The sequence below is a fragment of the Ranitomeya variabilis genome, chromosome 1 (assembly GCF_051348905.1).
Source record: "Ranitomeya variabilis isolate aRanVar5 chromosome 1, aRanVar5.hap1, whole genome shotgun sequence".
Taxonomy (NCBI): Eukaryota; Metazoa; Chordata; class Amphibia; order Anura; family Dendrobatidae; genus Ranitomeya; species Ranitomeya variabilis.
In genome coordinates this window covers 391,840,560-391,860,804 of record NC_135232.1, presented here as the reverse complement: position 1 = coordinate 391,860,804, position 20,245 = coordinate 391,840,560, and the positions used below count along the sequence as shown (strand labels likewise).

At 45.6% G+C, this 20,245-nt stretch overlaps 1 protein-coding gene across 1 annotated transcript in view; it reads left to right on the top strand.

The window, feature by feature from the left end:
- PGM5 (phosphoglucomutase 5) overlaps window positions 1–20,245 on the top strand; it is a 321,381-nt gene that overhangs the window by 197,651 nt on the left and 103,485 nt on the right. The window contains exon 9 of the mRNA XM_077249087.1: window positions 3,827–4,010. Within this exon, the coding sequence (XP_077105202.1) occupies window positions 3,827–4,010 (184 nt within the window). The remainder of the gene's footprint in view (window positions 1–3,826; window positions 4,011–20,245) is intronic.

Sequence of the window (20,245 nt, the reverse complement as noted above, 5' to 3'; positions counted from 1 at the left end):
TCCCAAGAAAACTTAAAACCGTACCGGGGCCCTCCATTTTCTCCTGCGCCAAAGGGACACCAAAACGCCTGGCCACCCATTCCATGGTGGCCAATAAATTGTCGCACACCGCAGAGTCCGGGGGACCGACAAACAAAAAATCATCCAAATAATGAATGACCGAAGGAACACCAGAAACGTCTCTAACAACCCATTCCAGAAAAGTACTGAAAGTTTCAAACAACAAACAAGAAATCAAACAGCCCATTGGCAAACACCTGTCCAAATAAAAACGTCCTTTCCAAAAACAACCTAGTAACGGTATGCTCTCCGGATGCCTTGGCAGAAGCCGAAAAGCAGACTCGATGTCTGTCTTTGCCATCAGGGCCCCCGCTCCGTACGTACGAACCCACTGCACTGCCGCGTCGAACGACGTATATACAACCGAACACAATTCCTCTGCCATCATTAACCGAACAACCTTTTGGATACGACAGGTGCTGAATTAAACGAAACTTATTTGGCTCCTTCTTGGGCACCACGCCCCATGGAGAAACAATCACCCCTTCTATAGGCAACGAAACAAACGGGCCCGCCATTCTCCCTAACTCCACCTCTTTTGCTAACTTAAGCGAAACAACATCCGCATGTAAACTTGCAGACCTCAGATTTTTTATAGAAAAGGGGACCGCATGATTCGGAAGAGGAATCCTAAAACCTTCAGCAAAACCGTCCCTAATAACCACCGCCTTCAACCGGTCCGGATATCTACTTAGATAAGGGGCCATCCTTTGAAGCCTCACCGGCGTCACCCCCATGACCGCTACCCACTGCTGGCTTGCCCCTTGCCTTTTTGAAACATTTTGAAGCCCCGTGTGAGGCTCCACTACAATGGGAGCATACATGCTTGAACTTGCAGGTATTGCCAAACTTGCACTGGCCGTCATTAAACTGCCAGCACGTGCCCGTTTTGTCTTTTGCCCCCTGTGACCCGTCCTTCTCCTCTCCCCTGTCCTGACTGCTGACCACTACCCCCCGCGCCCCCTTGAAACGACTGCCCGTACCGCACAGGGGCCATGACCTTCAACCACAATCCAATGTCCTTTTGATCCCATTTTATTTCAGGCCTAACCGCCTTCCGCTGCCGAAATTGTTCATCGTAACGCAGCCAAGCCTGGCCCCCATACGTACGATGTGCCTCCCCAATAGAATCAAAATAACAGAAAAGACCCGAGCAATTCTCCGGAAATTTTTCTCCTATCACACTGGCCAAGATAGCAAAAGCCTGTTGCCAATTCACAAACGTTTGCGGAATCAAACGCCAACGCCTTTTCTCTTCCTCCTCCTTTTTGCTATCATCCTTCTTCCCCTTGTCCAAATTAAATTTTTCCAAAGGGAGGAGGGAGAAAATCTCCACAAATTCGTCTTTCCAAATCTTCTCCTTCACCTCCTTTTTTAAATGGGCACCGAGGGGACCCTCAAAACACACAAAAACTTCCCCTTTTGCCCGATCATCTAATTTTACCTCATCCTTCTTACCCGTGTCCGTTTGCACCGACACTGACACCCCAGCTGCCTGAGCCGACATAACAGCCCCAGACCTCGCTACCTCACCAGAGCCCCCCCCCAGCTGTATTACCAGAATCCACCAACCAAGCCGCCGTGGGTGACCCTCCCACGCCGCCTGCTGCCCCCGCATCCAATCTCCTCAAAATATGCGCCATACCCGCTAAAAGTTCTCTAACACCAGGAAGCCCTGAACCAGCCTCCCCTACCCCCTCCACTAATCCCGCCGTACCCGGCACCGAAATAGGAATAGACATATACTCACGAGGCTGCGCAGGTGCTGTGTCCCCACCAGCCGTGTCTCCGGAATCCCGCTGCTCACCATCGTCTAGGTGCTCGCTCCCAGATCCGGGGTCGTCGCTGCCGCTGAGGTGCCCCAGGCCCGCGCCCCTGGCCTCCACTTCACCAGGGGGGGACCGAGACTGTCGAAACGCTCCTGTCGCTGGACCTCCTTGCGGATCTTGACCTGCTGGCTGTTTGTACATTCCTGCGGCCTCCTGCACAACTGGCTCCCGCAACCCAACCTCCGCGTCCCAGGCCAGACTGAACCGCCGGTGCCAGCCTGCCCGTCACCCGTCTTTGCCGTCCGGTGCCGATGCCAGGCCCACCTGGGGGAGGTGAGCCCGCCGCTGCGCCTGCTGCCCTGGGACTCCCGATCACCGCCGGCGTCACTGTGCTCCTGGCTCCACTTGTCGCTGCTGCCGCCGCTGCCCGCGCTGTGTTCTGGCTGCTACTAGCGCCACTAGAGGGCGCCGCACTTCCTCTGCTCCTTGGACTAGGCCGCACTTCCGGTGCGGCCCTGGCTTCCGTTGCGGCCCTGGCTTCGGGCCGCGCCTGACTGGTCCCCGCTCCACATCGCCGACTCGTGCCGGCAGCGCCGCGAGGTGGATTCCTGCCGGAGGGGGGAGCGGGCAGGATGGTCGCGCCGCATCCTGCAGCCCCCGCAGGGTCCCCGGTGGGGCTCCGCGGCCTGCGCCTGCCGCGCAGTGTCATCTCAGGGGACAATCTTTCCGGGGGCCGCGTCCTCCTGGTCCTGCTGCCCCGGCTCCCGCTATCGCCCAGCAGCCTGGTGAGCTGCTCCTCCAGCCATCCATCGCTCCTGGACCTGGATTCTCTGCGCAGCTGCTCCACAAGGCTATCTATGGAGGACATGGTGAGTAGCTGTGATAGGTCTTCTCTCCTCGTGATTCACCGCACAAGTGATCCTTCCCGCACTTATTCCAGCCCCCGCCTCCTTGCTCCCCTAAGCACACCCCCTATTCACAATTCCCACCAATCCCTCTACGATCACTGTTTATATTCAAAACTCCAAACCCCCTTCTTGGCAACGCAGTCATGTGGGGGCTTCCATCAAGCTGCGCCCATTACAGCCCCCCCTCTTTCATTAACCAAACTACCCAATTTATTATTGTATAGCGATATAGGTACATTTATGAACACGGGTTGTGTAATATTTGCATGCAGGTGAAAATTGCCCCCCCCAAGTCAATGTTACTGTTGGGCCCTTGACACCCCAGTCCGACACTGATGAACAGTATCACACAGAATACACTAATGTCACTGTTAGACTATTTCTGGGCTTACACTGATGTTGGCACCCTCTCCTGTAGCTGCAGCCAGGACACCAGCATTCCAACTGTCAGCTACTGTGACAGGTCAAAGTCTCACCACTGAGTACCATTGTAAATAATACCATGAAACCAAGCACCTCAAGCAACACAGCACATCACTTCACAATACAATACAGCGTATATTGCCAAAACAGATACAAGTCAATAGTAACAATGAAATGCAAAGTAAACTGTTTTGTAACGTAAAATATACAGTATAGTCCTAAAGTATATAATTTACCTTCTTACTCATTGTTGAGTATTTGGTGATTTTTTTACATCAGTATTTGTAAGCAAAGATCAGGAGAGGAACAATCAGAAGAAAAGTATAATAGAAACACGTCACCACTTCTCAGTTTATCACCCACTCCTGGTTTTGGCTTACAGATACTGATTTAAAATACTGACCAAATACTCAACGTTTGCCTTAGAAGAAATGAAAATATTTTTCTGAAAACAATGGATCAGATACTAGATCTGTTGCTAACTTTTTCGGGCAAAAACCAAGTATGTCAAAAGCTCAAAAACTGGACATATGCAAAGAGAGTCTAAGGCATCATAGAGGCAGAATTCCAAATAAACCATAAGTCTTACTGAATGTTGTTTCACTCTCTAGGATATGTGTTCTCTTTATGATATATGACAATAGCATACCTTTTTTCATCTTATAGATTTGACTATGATGGTCTTGATCCCAGGACAGCTTTCTTCATAATAAAAGATCTGGAGTCTACGATAACTGAAAAGTCATTCACTAGTCAGCAGTTTGCTGTTGGAAGCCACATGTACAGTGTGGAGAAAACAGATAGTTTTGAATACGTGGACCCTGTAGATGGAACGGTGACAAAGAAACAGGTAGGACCATCAAAATAATGATGCAGATTTATAAAAAATGTCTAAAAGAACTGTTTTACTGTCCATTCCAACCAATCACAGCTTACTTTAGGTAACTTTTCCCATGTACATGAAGAACATAGCCAGTGTTAGCTACGTGTGAGCTGCGTAGTCCAAGACATTGTCCTTTAGAGTGCCCCATGGGGTCGTGGGATACTTAGAACCAGGCTGGTTCTTAAAGGGATGTGTCACAGCAGCGGTGACCTGGTCCGTGGCCCTGGGCATCCATTTAAAGGGGAAATAAAGAGTATTGGGAAATAAAGTCTAAACATCGTGACGCCACCTGTGGCACTCAGCCAGGGATGGGCGATGCTGCTTAAAGGGATCATCTGGGTCCGATGGTACGGCAGCTTAGTTGGTTTGGCCCCAGGGCTACCAGGACAGTCTAAGAGGGGTTGTAGATGTTGAGGTGCAGTAAAGAATTTTAAGACACAGGGTGTTAGGTATCGAGTTCCCGCCGCTGCACAGGGGGAAGAATCTTGAACCATGTCTGCTGCGGTCTCCCATTCTACATCAGCCGCAGTGGAGCCTGCTCAGCGGAGACGTCGGTCCCAGCTTCTCGCTCAGCCTGATACTGTGCAAAGGGTTACAGCTGCCTTTCCAGGCTCTACTTTTGTAGCCAGCACTAGTCAGCGGCGAGTAGGCTTTTCTGGGGCTAAGTCCTGCTTTGCACACACTGAGCATGGCCACGGGAGGACCTCTCATTGGAGGTCGGGGGTCACACGCTCAGGCCCTGTAGCAGCTCCTATTGGTTCTCCAGGAAGGTCCTGAAGAACTGCAACTATAAAACGTTTACATGGCCGCACGGTCATGTGCTAGTATTAAATGTGTATGGCTTAGGCCAGTGGATACTATACCATTCTTTATACATGTGGTGTGAGACTGTAGCACTGGGACTGTACACTCAGGCAGGCAGTTAGCGTCAGTTGGGGGCAATTAGCCGTTGGCTTGCTTGCAATCACAACCCTAGTTAGGGCTATAGTTTTTTGTGTACAGAGCGACTCTGTGCAACATAGATCACTTTCAGTTCACACGGGGTGAAGCTTAACCCACGTGTGAGCTCAGAGTTTATCCGCCATTACTTTACAGCAGGTATCTCTGCACGGTGGACCCCGGACTGTGAACGCACCTTGTTGCTTCCTACCTATACTCAGTGCATTCCGCTAGCCCTAACACAGGGTTGCAGTATCTCTACCTTTTACTGGTGAAGTTCAGCAGCCTGGAAGCGGTTCAGAATCCCCCTAGTCATGTGGGGTTGGAAGCCTTTCTTTCTGCGCTGAATTCTAGGTTCTTGGTGCATTAGCTCTTCTTAAGTTCCTCTCTCAATCTGTCCTTTTGGTGGAACAATACCCACATGGCTGGCAGTTCAAGCCTTTTTCCAGGTGTCCCTTTCTCGTAGTGACTCTGGGCTCTAATCTGCTGCTGTGCCTTCGGGTGTCAGTTGTGGCTAGAAGACCTGCAATCTCCTGCCCTCCGGTTTCTGCTGTGGGGCATACAGTTCCCACACAACCTTGGACTCCGGTGTCTGGTTTCTTGCGCTCAAACCTGGAGTGAGCCCAATCGCAGCTCCACTCCAGTTTTTCTCTCCTCCTGTGCTTCCTCTCCCTTCACTGTCTCCCACAGCCTGACCTCTAACTTCTCCTCCAGACCAGAACTTATAGGGAAGCTACCCTGAAACCGGGTCTTGAGCTCCCCCTTCTGGCCTGGAGTCAGGAAAGTGTTGTATGTAAGTGTTACCTGCTAAGGGGACTCCTTCTCGCTTCCAGGCATGGCATTACCCTCCCTGGGAGGCAGGCAATACTACTGTGACAACCGGATTCCTGGCGTGTCACACCTTCACACTGCAGTGGCGGAAGCAAATGCAGCCATAGGCTAGCTTTCTCAGGACTGGAATTCAAACTTAAAACCTTTGACATGGAAAGCCGAGACTTTAACAGTGCGCCTCATGCTGCATGAGATAATTTATTCTACCTAAAATCCGCAATCTTTATTTTTTCACGAATCATGTATTTGTACAGTATATACAGATATCTTTCTAAATGTCAATATGTTATAGAGTAAAAAAAACTTCAAACTGTGTCAAAGATTTTTTCCTTATAGTTTCTAAAAAATAATAATAAAAAATAATTACGATAAACACATTTTTTAAATACACTAGCAAATAAACTTCACAAACTAGTTAATAAAATAGAGGAATTTGGTATCCCTGTAATTGCATCTGTGGCACCCCAGGAGTCCTGTTGCCAGAATGGCACTGCCTTCCTCATGGGGGGCGTGATGTCATGCCTGGAGGTAAGAAGGGATCCACTTAGCAGGTAACACAAATATACAACACCTTCCTAACTCCAGACCAGAAGGGGGAGCTCTAAACTTGGTTTGAGGGTAGTTTACCTTTAAGTTCTGGTCTGGAGGTGGGGTTAGAGAGTTCAGTGTGAGACAGTAAAGGGAGAGAAAGCGTGTGAGAAAGACTGGGAGTAGAGCTGTGACTGAGCTCTTCCCAGGATTAAGCGCACAAGAAAACGGACACCGGAGTCTGTGGTTGCACAGGTACCAAAGGCCCAGCAGCTAGAACCGGAGGGCAGGAGATTGCAGATCTCCTGGCCCATCTGACACCTGGAGGCACCACAGCAAGTCAGGAGCCTGGGGCTACCAGTGAGAAGACTGTGTCCATGAAAGGCTCATGCTGTCAACCATACAGGTTTGGAGAAACAGACACTAAGAGGAACTTGTGTAAAGCTTCAGGCAGCAAGGGACAGGGAGCACAGCACAAAAGGGAGGCTTGCAAACCCACCTGGTGGATCCCAAGATACTCCCATGCTGCCCAGACCTCATCAACACCTTTAACCTGTGCCCCGGACTGCACCTGCAATTTCACCATTAAAAGGTAAAGGAAACTAGAAAACCTGTGTCCTCCAATTATTTCCTGCACCCTCAGTCCTGCACCCCACCATCTATCATCCCTTATCAACTTGCACCGGTAGCCCTGGGGACTAAGCTCTACCTGTGGGGAGCTATACCAACTCTGCTACAACACCATCCACTCCAGTGGTCCCCTTTAAGCAGCATCGACCATCCCTGGCCGAGTACCACAGGTGGCGTCACAAACATTTCTCTATAGACTTTATTTGCCACCACACTTCATCCCCTTTAATTTGATGCCCAGGGCCATGGATCGGGTCACCGCTGCCTTGACCTTCCCTTTTAAGTACTGCCGGACCCGGCCCGAGTACACCACCGTCCTAGCAGGAGCTCCACATCAACCTGCACATTTCTACATTTAACACAGAATAAAAGTTGATATAAATGAAATGCTTAGAGATGTGATGGGAAGATGTTCCCTAAAAAATAAAACTGTTCTTGCAAAAGAACAAGACCTCATACAACAAAGTTCTCAGAAAACTTATGAGATAATGGCTGATATTTATTGATGAGCAGATCGAACTGTGTAGGATCAAGTTCAAGTCAAATTTCCTAAACGTTGGGGATCTACGCTAATTTGAACACTCAGCGATTCAATTTGTAAGGATCAGGAAAACAAATATGACCTGTGCCTTTTTACATACTGCTGAAAACTCAATGAGCGTGCCAATGGAATCAGGCATAGTCGCGCTGGCTTCCCCATGATGTCATGCAGAAATTGGTGCACATGGTCTACCGCAGCCAATTGGTGTTTGAGGGGGTGAGGGAGTAACAGACAATGTAAAAGATAGGGACTAGCCAAGGAACACCATTACACATTTGTACTGTGTTTCTGTAGGAGTTTAGAGCACACAACATAGGGATAGAAAAAGGAACTAATGTGATTGTGTTGTACTACTTCACTGCTAATGTACCAGATTAAAAACGGAAGTGTTACGGTGCAGTCAGACGACGATCCCATCCCAATGCTTGGACTGCATATGCCTATTTCTATGCAACTGTCATGCTCAGGTCAGAAGAGCCGATGGCCAGTCCTAGGATTCCAAATTTGCGATACCATCGTCATCTGTGTTATACGGCCATCTGACTGCGCCTAAGTCTCATGTTGCAAATATTAATCCAAAGATTCAAGTGATATATAGGGAACTGCTGTAGCTGTATAGTCTCTGTGTGATGGTGGATTGATTGATCTGCGATACACTGCAGTAACAGCACTTTTATAAAAGCATTTTTTTTTTTTTGCATTTTTCACACAGTGCAAGCAAAGAGGGTCAGTATTAAACCCCTCAGTGTTAACTGTGCAGCTATAGTGAGAAATGTCTGCACAGGACTTCACTATAGTGCTTGAGTATTCCTACATAGTTTCCTGTACCAAAAACATTTAAAACTGAAAGACTAAAACATTGTCAATAGCTTGGAGGCTCCAACATGAACTGAAAACTCAAACTAAAGGTCATGTGTAAGGCAGAGAGAAGGAAGGAATATGCATACTGACCAGGGATATCAGTTTTGACCGTCTAATACCAAATCTTGGCACCATGAATGATTTTATTCAATTCACTCCACTCACTATAACTCATATATGCTTCTAAGATGCAGATGTGAGTAGCATGTGAGCAGATGGAGTATAGCAGTATAGGTGGGATATGTGGATAGAACGGAGGTATCTTTGGTTACCACTATCGCAGGTATCTGTGAATGCCTACTTGTGAATGGCAGGGGGGTTCCTATACCTATTTTACACTTTCAAATGTTGGAAAAAATTAATTGGCAAGAGCTCATCAGTATATATGACTAAGACTCACAAATTTCACTTTTGGTTCCTTCACCTTGAGGGTTAATTGACAATCTAACCCTGGGTCTTCTGCTCCCTACAAGTCAAATATGAAGCCATTTGCACAAAATTTTATGTATATTTTGGAAACTCATTTTAATTGTGAACATGTAAAGCTACATGGATGCCTAGAGATAATTTCTTACAAGGAGCATTGTCACGGAAGGCTGGAAGCTTTTAATAGGGCTTACATAAACAAGCTTTGCACTAGCCATTCTTTCTAGCAGATAACATTGAGTACCCTAGCATTCACCCTTTAACATTTGTATAATTTGTATAGGAATCTGGACTTACACCAGAGTCGCTGGGTTAGGTCCAAAGAGTGGCTGCTGGCCGATGGAGTGAGCTGGCAGGGCAGAGGATGGTCAGAAAGCTACATCAATACCAGGAGATCATGGACAGGAGCAGAATTGTTAGGCAGATGGATAATCTAAAGATGAGCCAAGATCAAAATGGCGAATTAAACAGGCCGAAAAAGAGCTGAATAGCAGAAATAAACCAGAGCACGTATAAATTGGCAACTCCCATCAATATACTGGAAGTTTAAGTTGTGTGGTGATATCCCATGAGAAACGGCAGGACAACACACACACCCATACTCTCATGCTGTGATGTACTACAGGTCCCAGCAACACTAGTATCTCTGGCTAGACAGAGCCTGCACCGCCAAGAGCCTCTGGTTGTGACATCTCCTTCACCAGTGACACCAAAATAATGATAAGTAATGAAGAATACACATTGTCTAATGACAGAAGAAGACATCGCAGGTCCATTTGGAGATGTGACAGTTTCCCTCCTGCAACACTTGGTTGATGTGGTTGAAAAAACCCTTTATTTTTAAAGGGGCTGTCTTTATCGGGCAACCCTTTTAATTTTATGCAGGAGAAAAGAGCAATCCGCTCACCTGTTTGGTGCTCGGCAGGAGTACTCCAACAAGTGATAATGCAAGTAAAAACGCCAGCACTCGCGTCTTCATAAAATACTTCTTTATTTAGTCCAAATTTTAAAGCCGTGATGGTATAGGCACAGAAAAAAATGAATGGCAGGACGGTAAAACATACAAGCCTCCAACATGTCTGTGACCTACATGGACAGAAACACGTTCCCTGGAAGCTTGTATGTGTTACCCTCCTGCCATCCAGTTATTTCTGTGCCACTTGGGTCTACCATTGCTGCTTTTACATTTGGACTAAATAAAGAAGTATTTTAGGAAGATTGAAGAAAACACCTGCCTACATTGAAGCACAGAGGCTTGCTGATGCTCTGGTGCTGCTTTGTTTCCTCTGGTATCTGAAACCTGAAGTGTCTAGAGGGCAGAATGGATTTACTCAAGAATCAGGATATCCTAGGAGAAATCACCATGCCCATTATGAGGAAGCTGATGCTCAGGCGACATTGAATCTTCCAACAGGAGAATGATGCCAAGCTTACTTCAAAGCCCATTAAGACTTGCTGTCAGAAGAAGTCCTGGAAGACTCTGTGGTGGCTGTCACAGTCGCCTGACTCGAATCCAATATAAAATCTTTGGTGGGATGCCTTTATGAAGGCAGTTGCAGTGGCAAACCCAAGATTATTAGTGACCTCGAGTCTATTGCACATGAGGAATGGTCTACGATTCCTCAGAAATGCTGACAAAAGCTGGTGTCTGACACGTATCACATTTACAATAGGTCATAACAGTCAAAAAGTAGTCAACTAAAGACGCATGTCATGAAAGGGTTAAAAAATTCTGAGACCGTAATATGTCATTAACAGTCGCATTTAGAGTAAAGATATTTCAATTGTTCTTGTTAGACTGGTTTCTTGCAAAGAAAAAGAAAGTTTTAAAAGTTTTGTAAATGTTGCTAGTAACCGAAAATTGCAATGGGTGTTAAATAAGTTTGATTTTTACTCTAACCTTTGCTTTTTGGAGAATTACAGTACAGAATTTGCTCTGTAGAAAAAAGGGTTGATCCAGCTCCTTAAAATTCATTCTTGTCTTTACTAATCTATATTAAATCCAGAAAAGGTGATGGGATGCTCCCCAAATGATACCAACACGGGGGAAGAGTGAAACGTTTCGATCTGTAACGATAGCTTTGATAAAGATCATTACAGATCGAAACGCCTCGCTCTTCCCCCGTGTTGGCATCATTTGGGGAGCATCCCACCACGCTTTTTTTTTCTAAATTCCATTGATGTCTGATCAATACGGAGATCCGTGCACCTGCGGTGGTTGTCAGTGAGCTGGCTTTGCCTTTGTCTTTGTTTGTTGTTTACCACAGAATTTGCTCTGGCAACTTGCATTCTGGAATGTAAACTAGACCATAATGTTATGTAGAAATTGCCAACGCTCTGGAAAGAAAAGGGTTTGTCCAAGATACAGTAATTAATACATACTCACACATTTACTACAAGCATTCCAGAGTCATATCCTTGATGCTTTCGCCAGATCTTCTGATCATTCTATTTCTTTTTTTTTCTTTTGCCTTATTAATTCAAGTGACTACATAAATTCAATATTCTGAACATTGTTACTTGGTGACAATTAGCCTAGCAGTTGATACAAAATATGTAGGACCTAACAGCAGTAAATGGTTTCCACATGCCAGTCAAGCCCATATTTAATAGAAGAATCTAACATGCCTTTAAGGTGTCTCCTCATGATGTATTCTCAGCTGTGCTATTCGTGTCTTCCATCCTTTGAGGAATATATCAGCTGTCACATCTCCTTTATGCAGAGCCTGTCTGTGTGTGGGCAGGGATATAAATACTTTACTTGTCCAAAAGGTCATGTCACTATAAAATATATCCTGCAGTTTCTAATGTTCCATTAACATAAAGCAATGACTTATTGAACTGCTGTTGAATATATTTGAATGGAAATATTTTTTTTTTCAAAGGACTATGTCAAGGTTGTGAAGACTGGTTATATTTTAATTTTATTTCCACATCTCAACGTATTGGACCAAGGGTACCATGGGTAACTTTGCGTATCATAACTGTAAAATCTGCTAGCACTCATTCAGCACGAGTTCTAACCTTGGCTTTCACAGATAGGACCTGTACCTATAATTTATAGTCTATGGGGCTGATTTGCAGAAAATCGAGTTTGAGTCAAATTCCTTGAAATTCATGGTTCTGTGTGAATTTGAACACACTACTCTTCAATTTACAATGATTAGCAAAGTAAAAGGCCTGGCGCTATTTCAGTCAGGCGCAAGTGTGCTGCTTCCCCATACTGTCCTGCAGTAATCAGAGCTAAAATCGCAACATAAAAAATCAGATGTTTTACCTGTTATGTACATCATGAAACAAAGTTTCACAGCCTAAGCAGCCAAATTTATTTTTACCTACACTGTGTCCTTTCTCCAGGATATACCATGAGCGCCATTTCCATGGACTCTTGGGCAAGAATTGGCCCAATTTGCTATTGGCGTACTCTCATATCCAGCCTCCAAAATAATGTCAGAGAGGGTGTGCAGCTTGGTCGGCATCTTTGTGACACTCAAACGAAGTCAAAATGTATCATCCATGGATCGGGGCCGACTTTCATTCACCTACAGCTAATGCCAATGATTACATTGGACACACCATCTGCCTGCCTGACTGTCCATTGTCTGTGTTCTACACCGTTCTGCTGCTGCCAATACTGATAGCCCTGTGGACATTTACTCCCTGTTCATCATGTCATCTATACTGCAGTACTGCTGCTGCTGTGGCTGATGTTGCTGGCTCTAGACTGGCAGACATCTACCGACGGAAATGTGACAGAAGCCTCAGCCTCCCCAGAAATGGTGCATTGATTAGATACACCAATTCTGGCACCTAGTCTTGCCTCTTTCTGCTTGCCCTGGTGTGTAGGGTTGAGCGAAACGGGTCGTTCATTTTCATAAGTCGCCGACTTTTGGCAAAGTCGGCGTCTCATGAAACCCGATCCGATCCCAGTGTGGGTCGGCCACGTGGAACGCGAACTTGGCGCCAAAGTCGCGTTTCGAATGACGCCTTCCCCGCCATTTTTAATTAATTGTGGGCAGCGTGATGACATAGGTTCCGGCTCCTGCGGCATCATAGTGCTATGTTACGTTTTCGGACGTAGTAATTTCCGGAGTCAAAAAATAACATATGCCTTGCACGGAGGAGAGAGAGAGAGAGAGAGAGAGAGAGAGAGAGAGAGAGAGAGAGAGAGAGAGAGAGAATAAAAAAAATAATTTCATTGACATACATTGGGTTTCGTGTTCCGGGTCCGGAACCCGACTTTACAGTAGAATCGGCCGATTCCATACGATCCGACATCCGAGAAGGTCGGGTTTCACAAAACCCACCTCGATCCTAAAAAAGCTAAGGTCGCTCAACCCTACTGGTGTGTTGCACAGCGGGGTAATGGTTTTGGGGTTGATGTTAGCTGTCAACTCCTACACTCATAAAAGCTCTGCACACAGTGCATAGCCTGCCAAAAATTACAAGCAGGGTTATCCATAGACACTTGAAGGCAACAACTGGCAGGTCTCATTCAAATATTTTGACAGTATAGTTGATGCACTCTTCCACTCAGAAAGGCTTTGCACAAAGTACAAACCAAGGAATAAATTATAAGGAGAGTCATCCAGTCATCCATAGACCCAACTGGCAACAACTGACAGGCCTCATTCAAATATTGAAGATTAAAAACACTTTATGTGCTTCTGTCATCTGGTGGTGTGGAAAAGTGGGGCTAATCTAGGTTTTTTTCATTTTTATCAGAGCGAGCCTGTGAGCATTTTCTGTTCACAATCGAAAGCACCTGTCTGGTATGACCCCCCCCACCCGGCGACACTAAAAAAGTCTAGCTTTGAAACTCAATAGTTGAAGGTCGCACAGGAATTAGGGAGTGCGCTGGTTTTGTCAGCTAGGTTTTGCTTGACAATCTTTAAAAACTTTTCCCTCCTTGTCAAAAATTCCCCGTCATCACGGCATGGACACTGGGAGGGTGTCATAAAATTGGTCCAGGCCTTTAACAGTGTACCCCTGCCTCTGCTGTATCTGGTGTATCTCTCCCTCGCCTCTCCTCCTTGGTTGGGCTTCCTGCCAATAAAAATTGTCTGATGTGACATTTTTCAACATATTTTCCACAATGACCTTCTGGTATAGTACCATTTTATTAGACCTCTCCACCTTAGGGAGTAGAGATGCAAGGTTCTCTTTGTAGCATGTGTCTTGCAAGATGAACAACCGTACTCTTTTGTGGCCAAGATAAATGTAATGCGAGAGTCACAGGATAGGCAGCAGTACATAAAGTCGGCCATACGTGCCAAGCTCCCTATAGCCAACACTTACCTTTCTCCACCATGATGACTCCATCTCTTCCTTCTCATTACCCTCCTCAGCCCATCCACGTAGGAGAGATGGGACAGGATTGTGTGGGTACTAGTCTCTGTTGTGTTGCAATCGGCTCCTGTTCCTCTTCCTCCTCCTCCACCACATTGTTACCCAATCTGCGCTGAGCAGATGAGATGAGGCTGGGCTGGGAAGTATCTCCCTGTTGTGTGTCTTTCTTCATCTCCACCTGGTATGAATGCAAAGCTTCAGCTTTATTTGTGAGCAGTGACTATTTAAGAAGGCACAGAAGCGGTATAATTGCGCTGATCATGGCATCATTGCCGTTCACCATCATTGTACTGTCCTCAAAGTCTTGGAGAACCGCACAAATGTCAGACATCCATGCCCACTCTTCAGTTATGGGAGGAGGCTTTCCAGAATACTAATGGGGGTGTTAAAGCTGGTATTCAACAACTGCACTCTGCTGCTCACAAAACCTTGCCAGCATGTGTAATGTGGAGTTCCAGAGCGTGGTGACACCATGCACCAGTTGGTGAACTGGCACTTGCATGCGCTGCCTCAGCACTGCAAGAACAGCAGCAGCTGTAGTCAACTTGTGGATATGGGCGCTGACACAGTGTACCTTGACCAAAAGCTTTGACAAATCTGGCTAGGTTGTCAGAAACTTCTAAACCACCAAGATTAGCACATGGGCCATGCATGGTACATGTGTGAGCTTGCCAAGCTTCACAGCTGGCACCAAGCTGCAGCTATTATGACACACAACCATTAGCTAAAGCTGATAATTAAGGCTTACAAGAGAAGTCAAAAGCAATAAGCAAGGATTTTGGGGAGTATGTGAAAAGTAAAAGAAAAGATGCTATAGGATTTTTACAGGGTGAAGTGGCAAAAAATGAAATTGAGAAGACTGAACTTTTAAATTCCTATTTTGCATCTGTTTTCTCTCAGAAAGTAAATGTAATATCCACTGATATTCACTTTACTATTGAAGGAATATAAGACTCCACCCTATCTATAAACAGAGAGATAGCGAGGGAATACTTAGCTAACATAAATTAAGTCTCCAAGTCCAGATTAATTATATCCTAGGAAACTGAAGGAGATAGCAGAGTAAATTAATGAATCACTCTCCATAATCTATGAAAATTCTTGGAGAACAGGAGAAGTCCCAGAAGACTGGAGAAGATCAAATGTTGTCCCTATCTTCAAAAAGGGGAAGAAAGTGGACCCAGGGAACTATAGGCCTGTTAGCCTGACTTCTATACCAGGAAAGATCTTTGAACAACATGTATGCAAGTACCTGGATGAGAATGAAGTGGTTAACCATAGAAAATATAGGTTTGTAACTAATAAGTCATCTCTGAATAACTTAATTTCGTTCTATGACAGGATATTGTATGTATTTGACAAAGTGTCTCCTACTATCCTTATTGAAAAATGACCAAGTGTGGAATGGACAAAGCAAATGTTAGGTGGATTCATAACTGGCTTAGTGATCAGACCCAAAGAGTGGTCGTAAATGGCTGCACATCCAGTTGGAAGAATGTCTCAAGTGGGGTACCACAAGGGCTCTGTCCTGGGCACTGTATTGTTAAGCATCTTTATCAATAATATAGATGAAGAAATTGAGGGTAAACAGATTAAATTTGCTGATGACACAAAGCTAGGAGGCATAGTCAATACTAGAGAAGAGAGAGAGAGGATTCAAAAAGATTTAAACAAACTGGAACTGTGGGTATATACTAATAGAATGGTTTTTAACAGGGAGAAATGCAAGAAAAATGAAAAAGCATATAGAGAATGGGAGGAATAGGGCTAAGCAACAAAACATGTCAAAAAGACTTGGGTATACTAATAGATCACAGACTGAACATGAGTCAACAGTGTGATGCAGTAGCAAAAAAGGCAAACACTATTCTGGGTTGCATTAACAAAAGCATACAGTCTAGTTCACGTGAAGTAATTTTCCCAATCTACTCCACTTCGGGCAGACCTCATCTGGAAAACTGTGTACAGTTCAGAGCACCATATTTTAAAAAAGACATGACCAAACTGGAGCAGCATCAGAGAAGAGCGAACAGAATGTCCTATAAGGAATGGTTAGACGAATAGGGAATGTTTACCTGGCAAAAGAGAAGACTGAGAGGAAACTAAATTGCTGTCTACAAATATCTCAAGGGCTGTCACACTAGCACTAGAGGAATCAGCTTTTTTCTCATTTCCACAAGGAAAGACTAGAAGAGATGGAATGAAACTGAATGGGAGGAGACACATATTAACCTCTTAGTGACCACCAATATGACTTAAAGAGAACCTGTTGTCAGGATTGTGCACAGTAACCTACAGACAGGTTGTTAAACAATAACCACAAGAAGGATTTCATTAACCAAGGTATCATTTAGTCAGTACAATGGCGCCAACCTGACACTGTCTGTATGTTATTGTGCACAATCCTGCTGACAGTTTCCCTATAAAACTGACCTACAATATAAGAGACATGCATCGTCCGACGGGTGACAATTCAGCAGCTATCAGCTGTACACTGCAGCTGACAACTTGGTGCATCAGCCACGGTCACTGTTGGCATCAACCATGGGCGTTTAACCCCTCAAATACTGCTGTCAATAGTGACAACATCATCTAGATGGTTAACAGAGTGTGGGGGCTCCCTCTTTAACCCCATTGGCACCCTAAGATTTTTATTGTGTGGTTCTGGTGTTTGCTATGGCAATTCATGGCCAAATATCGGCCTTACAGTCTGACTTCTGTAGTAACCTGTTCAGAAGTCAGAAATGGAGATGAGCGAAACCGAACTGTAAAGTTCTGGACCCATACCACAAAGGCCAGCACATCCAGCAAGGCGTGGGAGCGCCGCTTATCCAGGCAGGACAGGTCGTTACAGACCCAGCTCTGAGGAGATGGCAACCTATCTAGATGTTCACTACTGACCAGGAAAATCTATTACAAATGTGGATACCCCCTTTTTTCTAGAATGAGATTGAGAATGAGATTATATATTCTGTACATCATCCTAGACCCTGTTACAGTGACTACATATTATAGAACACTGCCATACTTCAAGTGTCTGGAATTGTATTAACGAGGCTGTCCTTCTCTTCTACCTTGCCACTAGTACATACTCACCTGGATCGAAGTAACCCCATGAGTAAGACCCGGGAGGGTCGAAACGTTGGATTTTGGTCTGTCTATATTCCTGCATAGCACTATTTGTGGCAAAATAAACCCCTCTTTTTGTTTTTTTTTATTATTCCGAATAAAATTGTGAAATATTTTTTCATTATCTCATTTTGAGTGTGCGGTGATTTAAAATACGTCCTTCTCCCTCCATGCAGGGACGCCGACCCTGGGTGCGATCCTCAGCATGTTCCTGCTTCATACTTCCTGCTGTCGGTTTGTGTGTGTACCACAGCTCCCAGGGGCATGCCTAGTGTGCAAGCATGCATGCTTCCCTGATCTTAAAGGGGCAGCGTGCACATTTTGCTAAATGTCCCCAGCTTGTTGCTGAGAGGCATTAGGCATAATGTGTTCACCTGTAAGGTGTCTCCCAGCCAATATCTGGGAGGCATCTTGTATGAAAAATACACTCCCAAATAGGGAGTTGCCTGTGCAACCCCTATAGATACTGTTAGGTGGTTTAGTGTGTGCAACTGTATGTTGCCATGTCCCCCATCCCTAGTCTGTTAATGTCTCCCATATCCTGTGTCCCATTAGTCCAGTATAGTTAGTCCTTGTTCACGTGTCTCATTCAGTGATGTCTGTACCCTGAAACCGCATTGGCTTTACCTGAACTGTTTACTGAGACCATTGTGTTTAACCATGTCCCTTTGGCCATCCTGTCAGCACAGTCTGAACCTATCCCTGTGGCCATCCTGTCTGCTGTCCGGAGACTGCACATTCTGAACCTGTCCCTGTGGTCACCCCATCTGCTATCTGGTGACTGCACAGTCTGATCCTGTCCCAAGTGGCCATCCTGTCTGCACAGTCTGAACGCATCCCAATTGGCTGTCTTGTCTACACAGTCTGAACTTGTACCAGTGGATATCCTGCCCTGTCCAGCAACCTGGATTAATGGCTTATACCCATGGAGGTGAGCTGCTACTGGTGGGCGTCACCCTGGATTGTACCTGGCAGCTACTTTCTGCAAAAGCCTGACCTCACCACTAGAAGCTCCAGTGAACACCAAATTAGCTGCTTAGTCATGCCCCTCCAGGGTAGGTCCGGTCTATGGCACAGTGGGTCCATGAACCACCTTTGTACGTAGCACACTGTAATGTAGCACTACCCACATTGAACTGTATGGATGACTAATTTAATTGAGGAAAAAATTTGAACTTTTTTTGCATCTTATATACCACCATAATGTAAGACTAAGCACATTAAACTTTATGGATGACTACCGTATGTACTCGTGTATAAGCCGACCCGAGTATAAACCGAGGCACCTAATTTTGCCTCAAAAAACTGGGAAAACTCGAGTATAAGCCGGGTATGCACTGTCCCCTAATCCCTATTCTGGTATTCATGGCCTTCTTATACCCATCCTTGTATGTATGGTTCCTTTTTCCCATCCTTGTCTGCATGGCTCCTTATTCCCATCCTTGTCTGCATGGCTCCTTATTCCCATCCTTGTATGCATGGCTCCTTATTCCCATCTTTGTATGCATGGTTCCTTATAACCATCCTTTTATGCATGGTTCCTTATTCCCATCCTTGTCTGCATGGCTCCTTATTCCCATCCTTGTATGCATGGCTCCTTATTCCCATCCTTGTCTGCATGGTTCCTTATTCCCATCCTTGTATGCATGGCTCCTTATTCCCATCCTTGTATGCATGGCTCCTTATTCCCATCCTTGTATGCATGGCTCCTTATTCCCATCCTTGTCTGCATAGCTCCTTATCCTCATCCTTGTATTCATGGCTCCTTATTCCCATCCTTGTATGCATGGTCCTTATTTCAAACCTTGTCTGCATGGTTCCTCATCCCCATCCTTGTATGTAAGGCCCCATGAGAAAAGCATAAAAAAAGAAAACATCCTACTTACCTTCCCTGTGCGCCCTCGCAGCATCTCATTCCCATGCCAGCAGCTCCTGTGGCCGAGCGATCACGTGTCCCTTCTCATTAAGGTAATGAATATTCACCTATCTCCATGCCTATGGGAGTGGAGAGAGGTGAATATTCATTACCTTAATGAGCGGGCACCCATGATAGCCCGTAGCTGCTTTGAAGCCGGTGACTTCTGCTGACATTGTGCGCGTGCTATAAGAGAAATTAATTTTCACTGCAAGTGCAGTGAATATTCATTTCTTTCTAGCTGCAGGCACAAGCATTAGCTGCAGCCGCCGGCTTCTGCCTCCTGTCACCTGCTGCTCCGCCGCTTCCCCTTCACCCGCCATCTTCTGGGACAATTAATCGTGTATAAGCCAAGGGGGGCATTTTCAGCACATAAAAATGAGTATATACCATAACTGAATCCAGAAAAAAAAGTGAACTTTTTTGTAAATTTATATACCACTGTAATTAAACATTAAGCAGTGTGTTAATGTCTATAGATGACTAATTGAATCCATCAGAAAGTTTTGAACGTTTTGTTTTGTTTTGTTTTATATATGTACCACCATTATGTAACACTAGCCATGTTAAACTCTACTGATGACTAGTGTTGAGCATTCCGATACTGCAAGTATCGGCCGATACTTGCTGTATCGGAATTTCCGATACCGAGATCCGATACTTTTGTGGTATCGGGTATCGGGTATCGCAACAACATTAATGTAATAATGTGTAAAAAAGAGAATTAAAATAAAAAATATCGCTATACTGACCTGTCCGACGCAGCCGGGACCTCAGCGAGGGAACCGGCAGCGTTGTTTGTTTAAATTTCGCGCTTTTACTTGGTTACGTGAAGTCCCGGCTTGTGATTGGTCAGGGCGGCCATGTTGCCGGGACGCGGACCAATCACAGCAAGCCGTGACGAAATTACGTCACGGCTTGCTGTGATTGGTCCGCGTCCCGGCAACATGGCCGCCATTAACCAATCACAAGCCGTGACGTCACGGGAGGCTGGACATGCGCGTATTTTGAAAAGCGCGCGTGTCCAGCCTCCAGTGACGTCCCGGCAACATG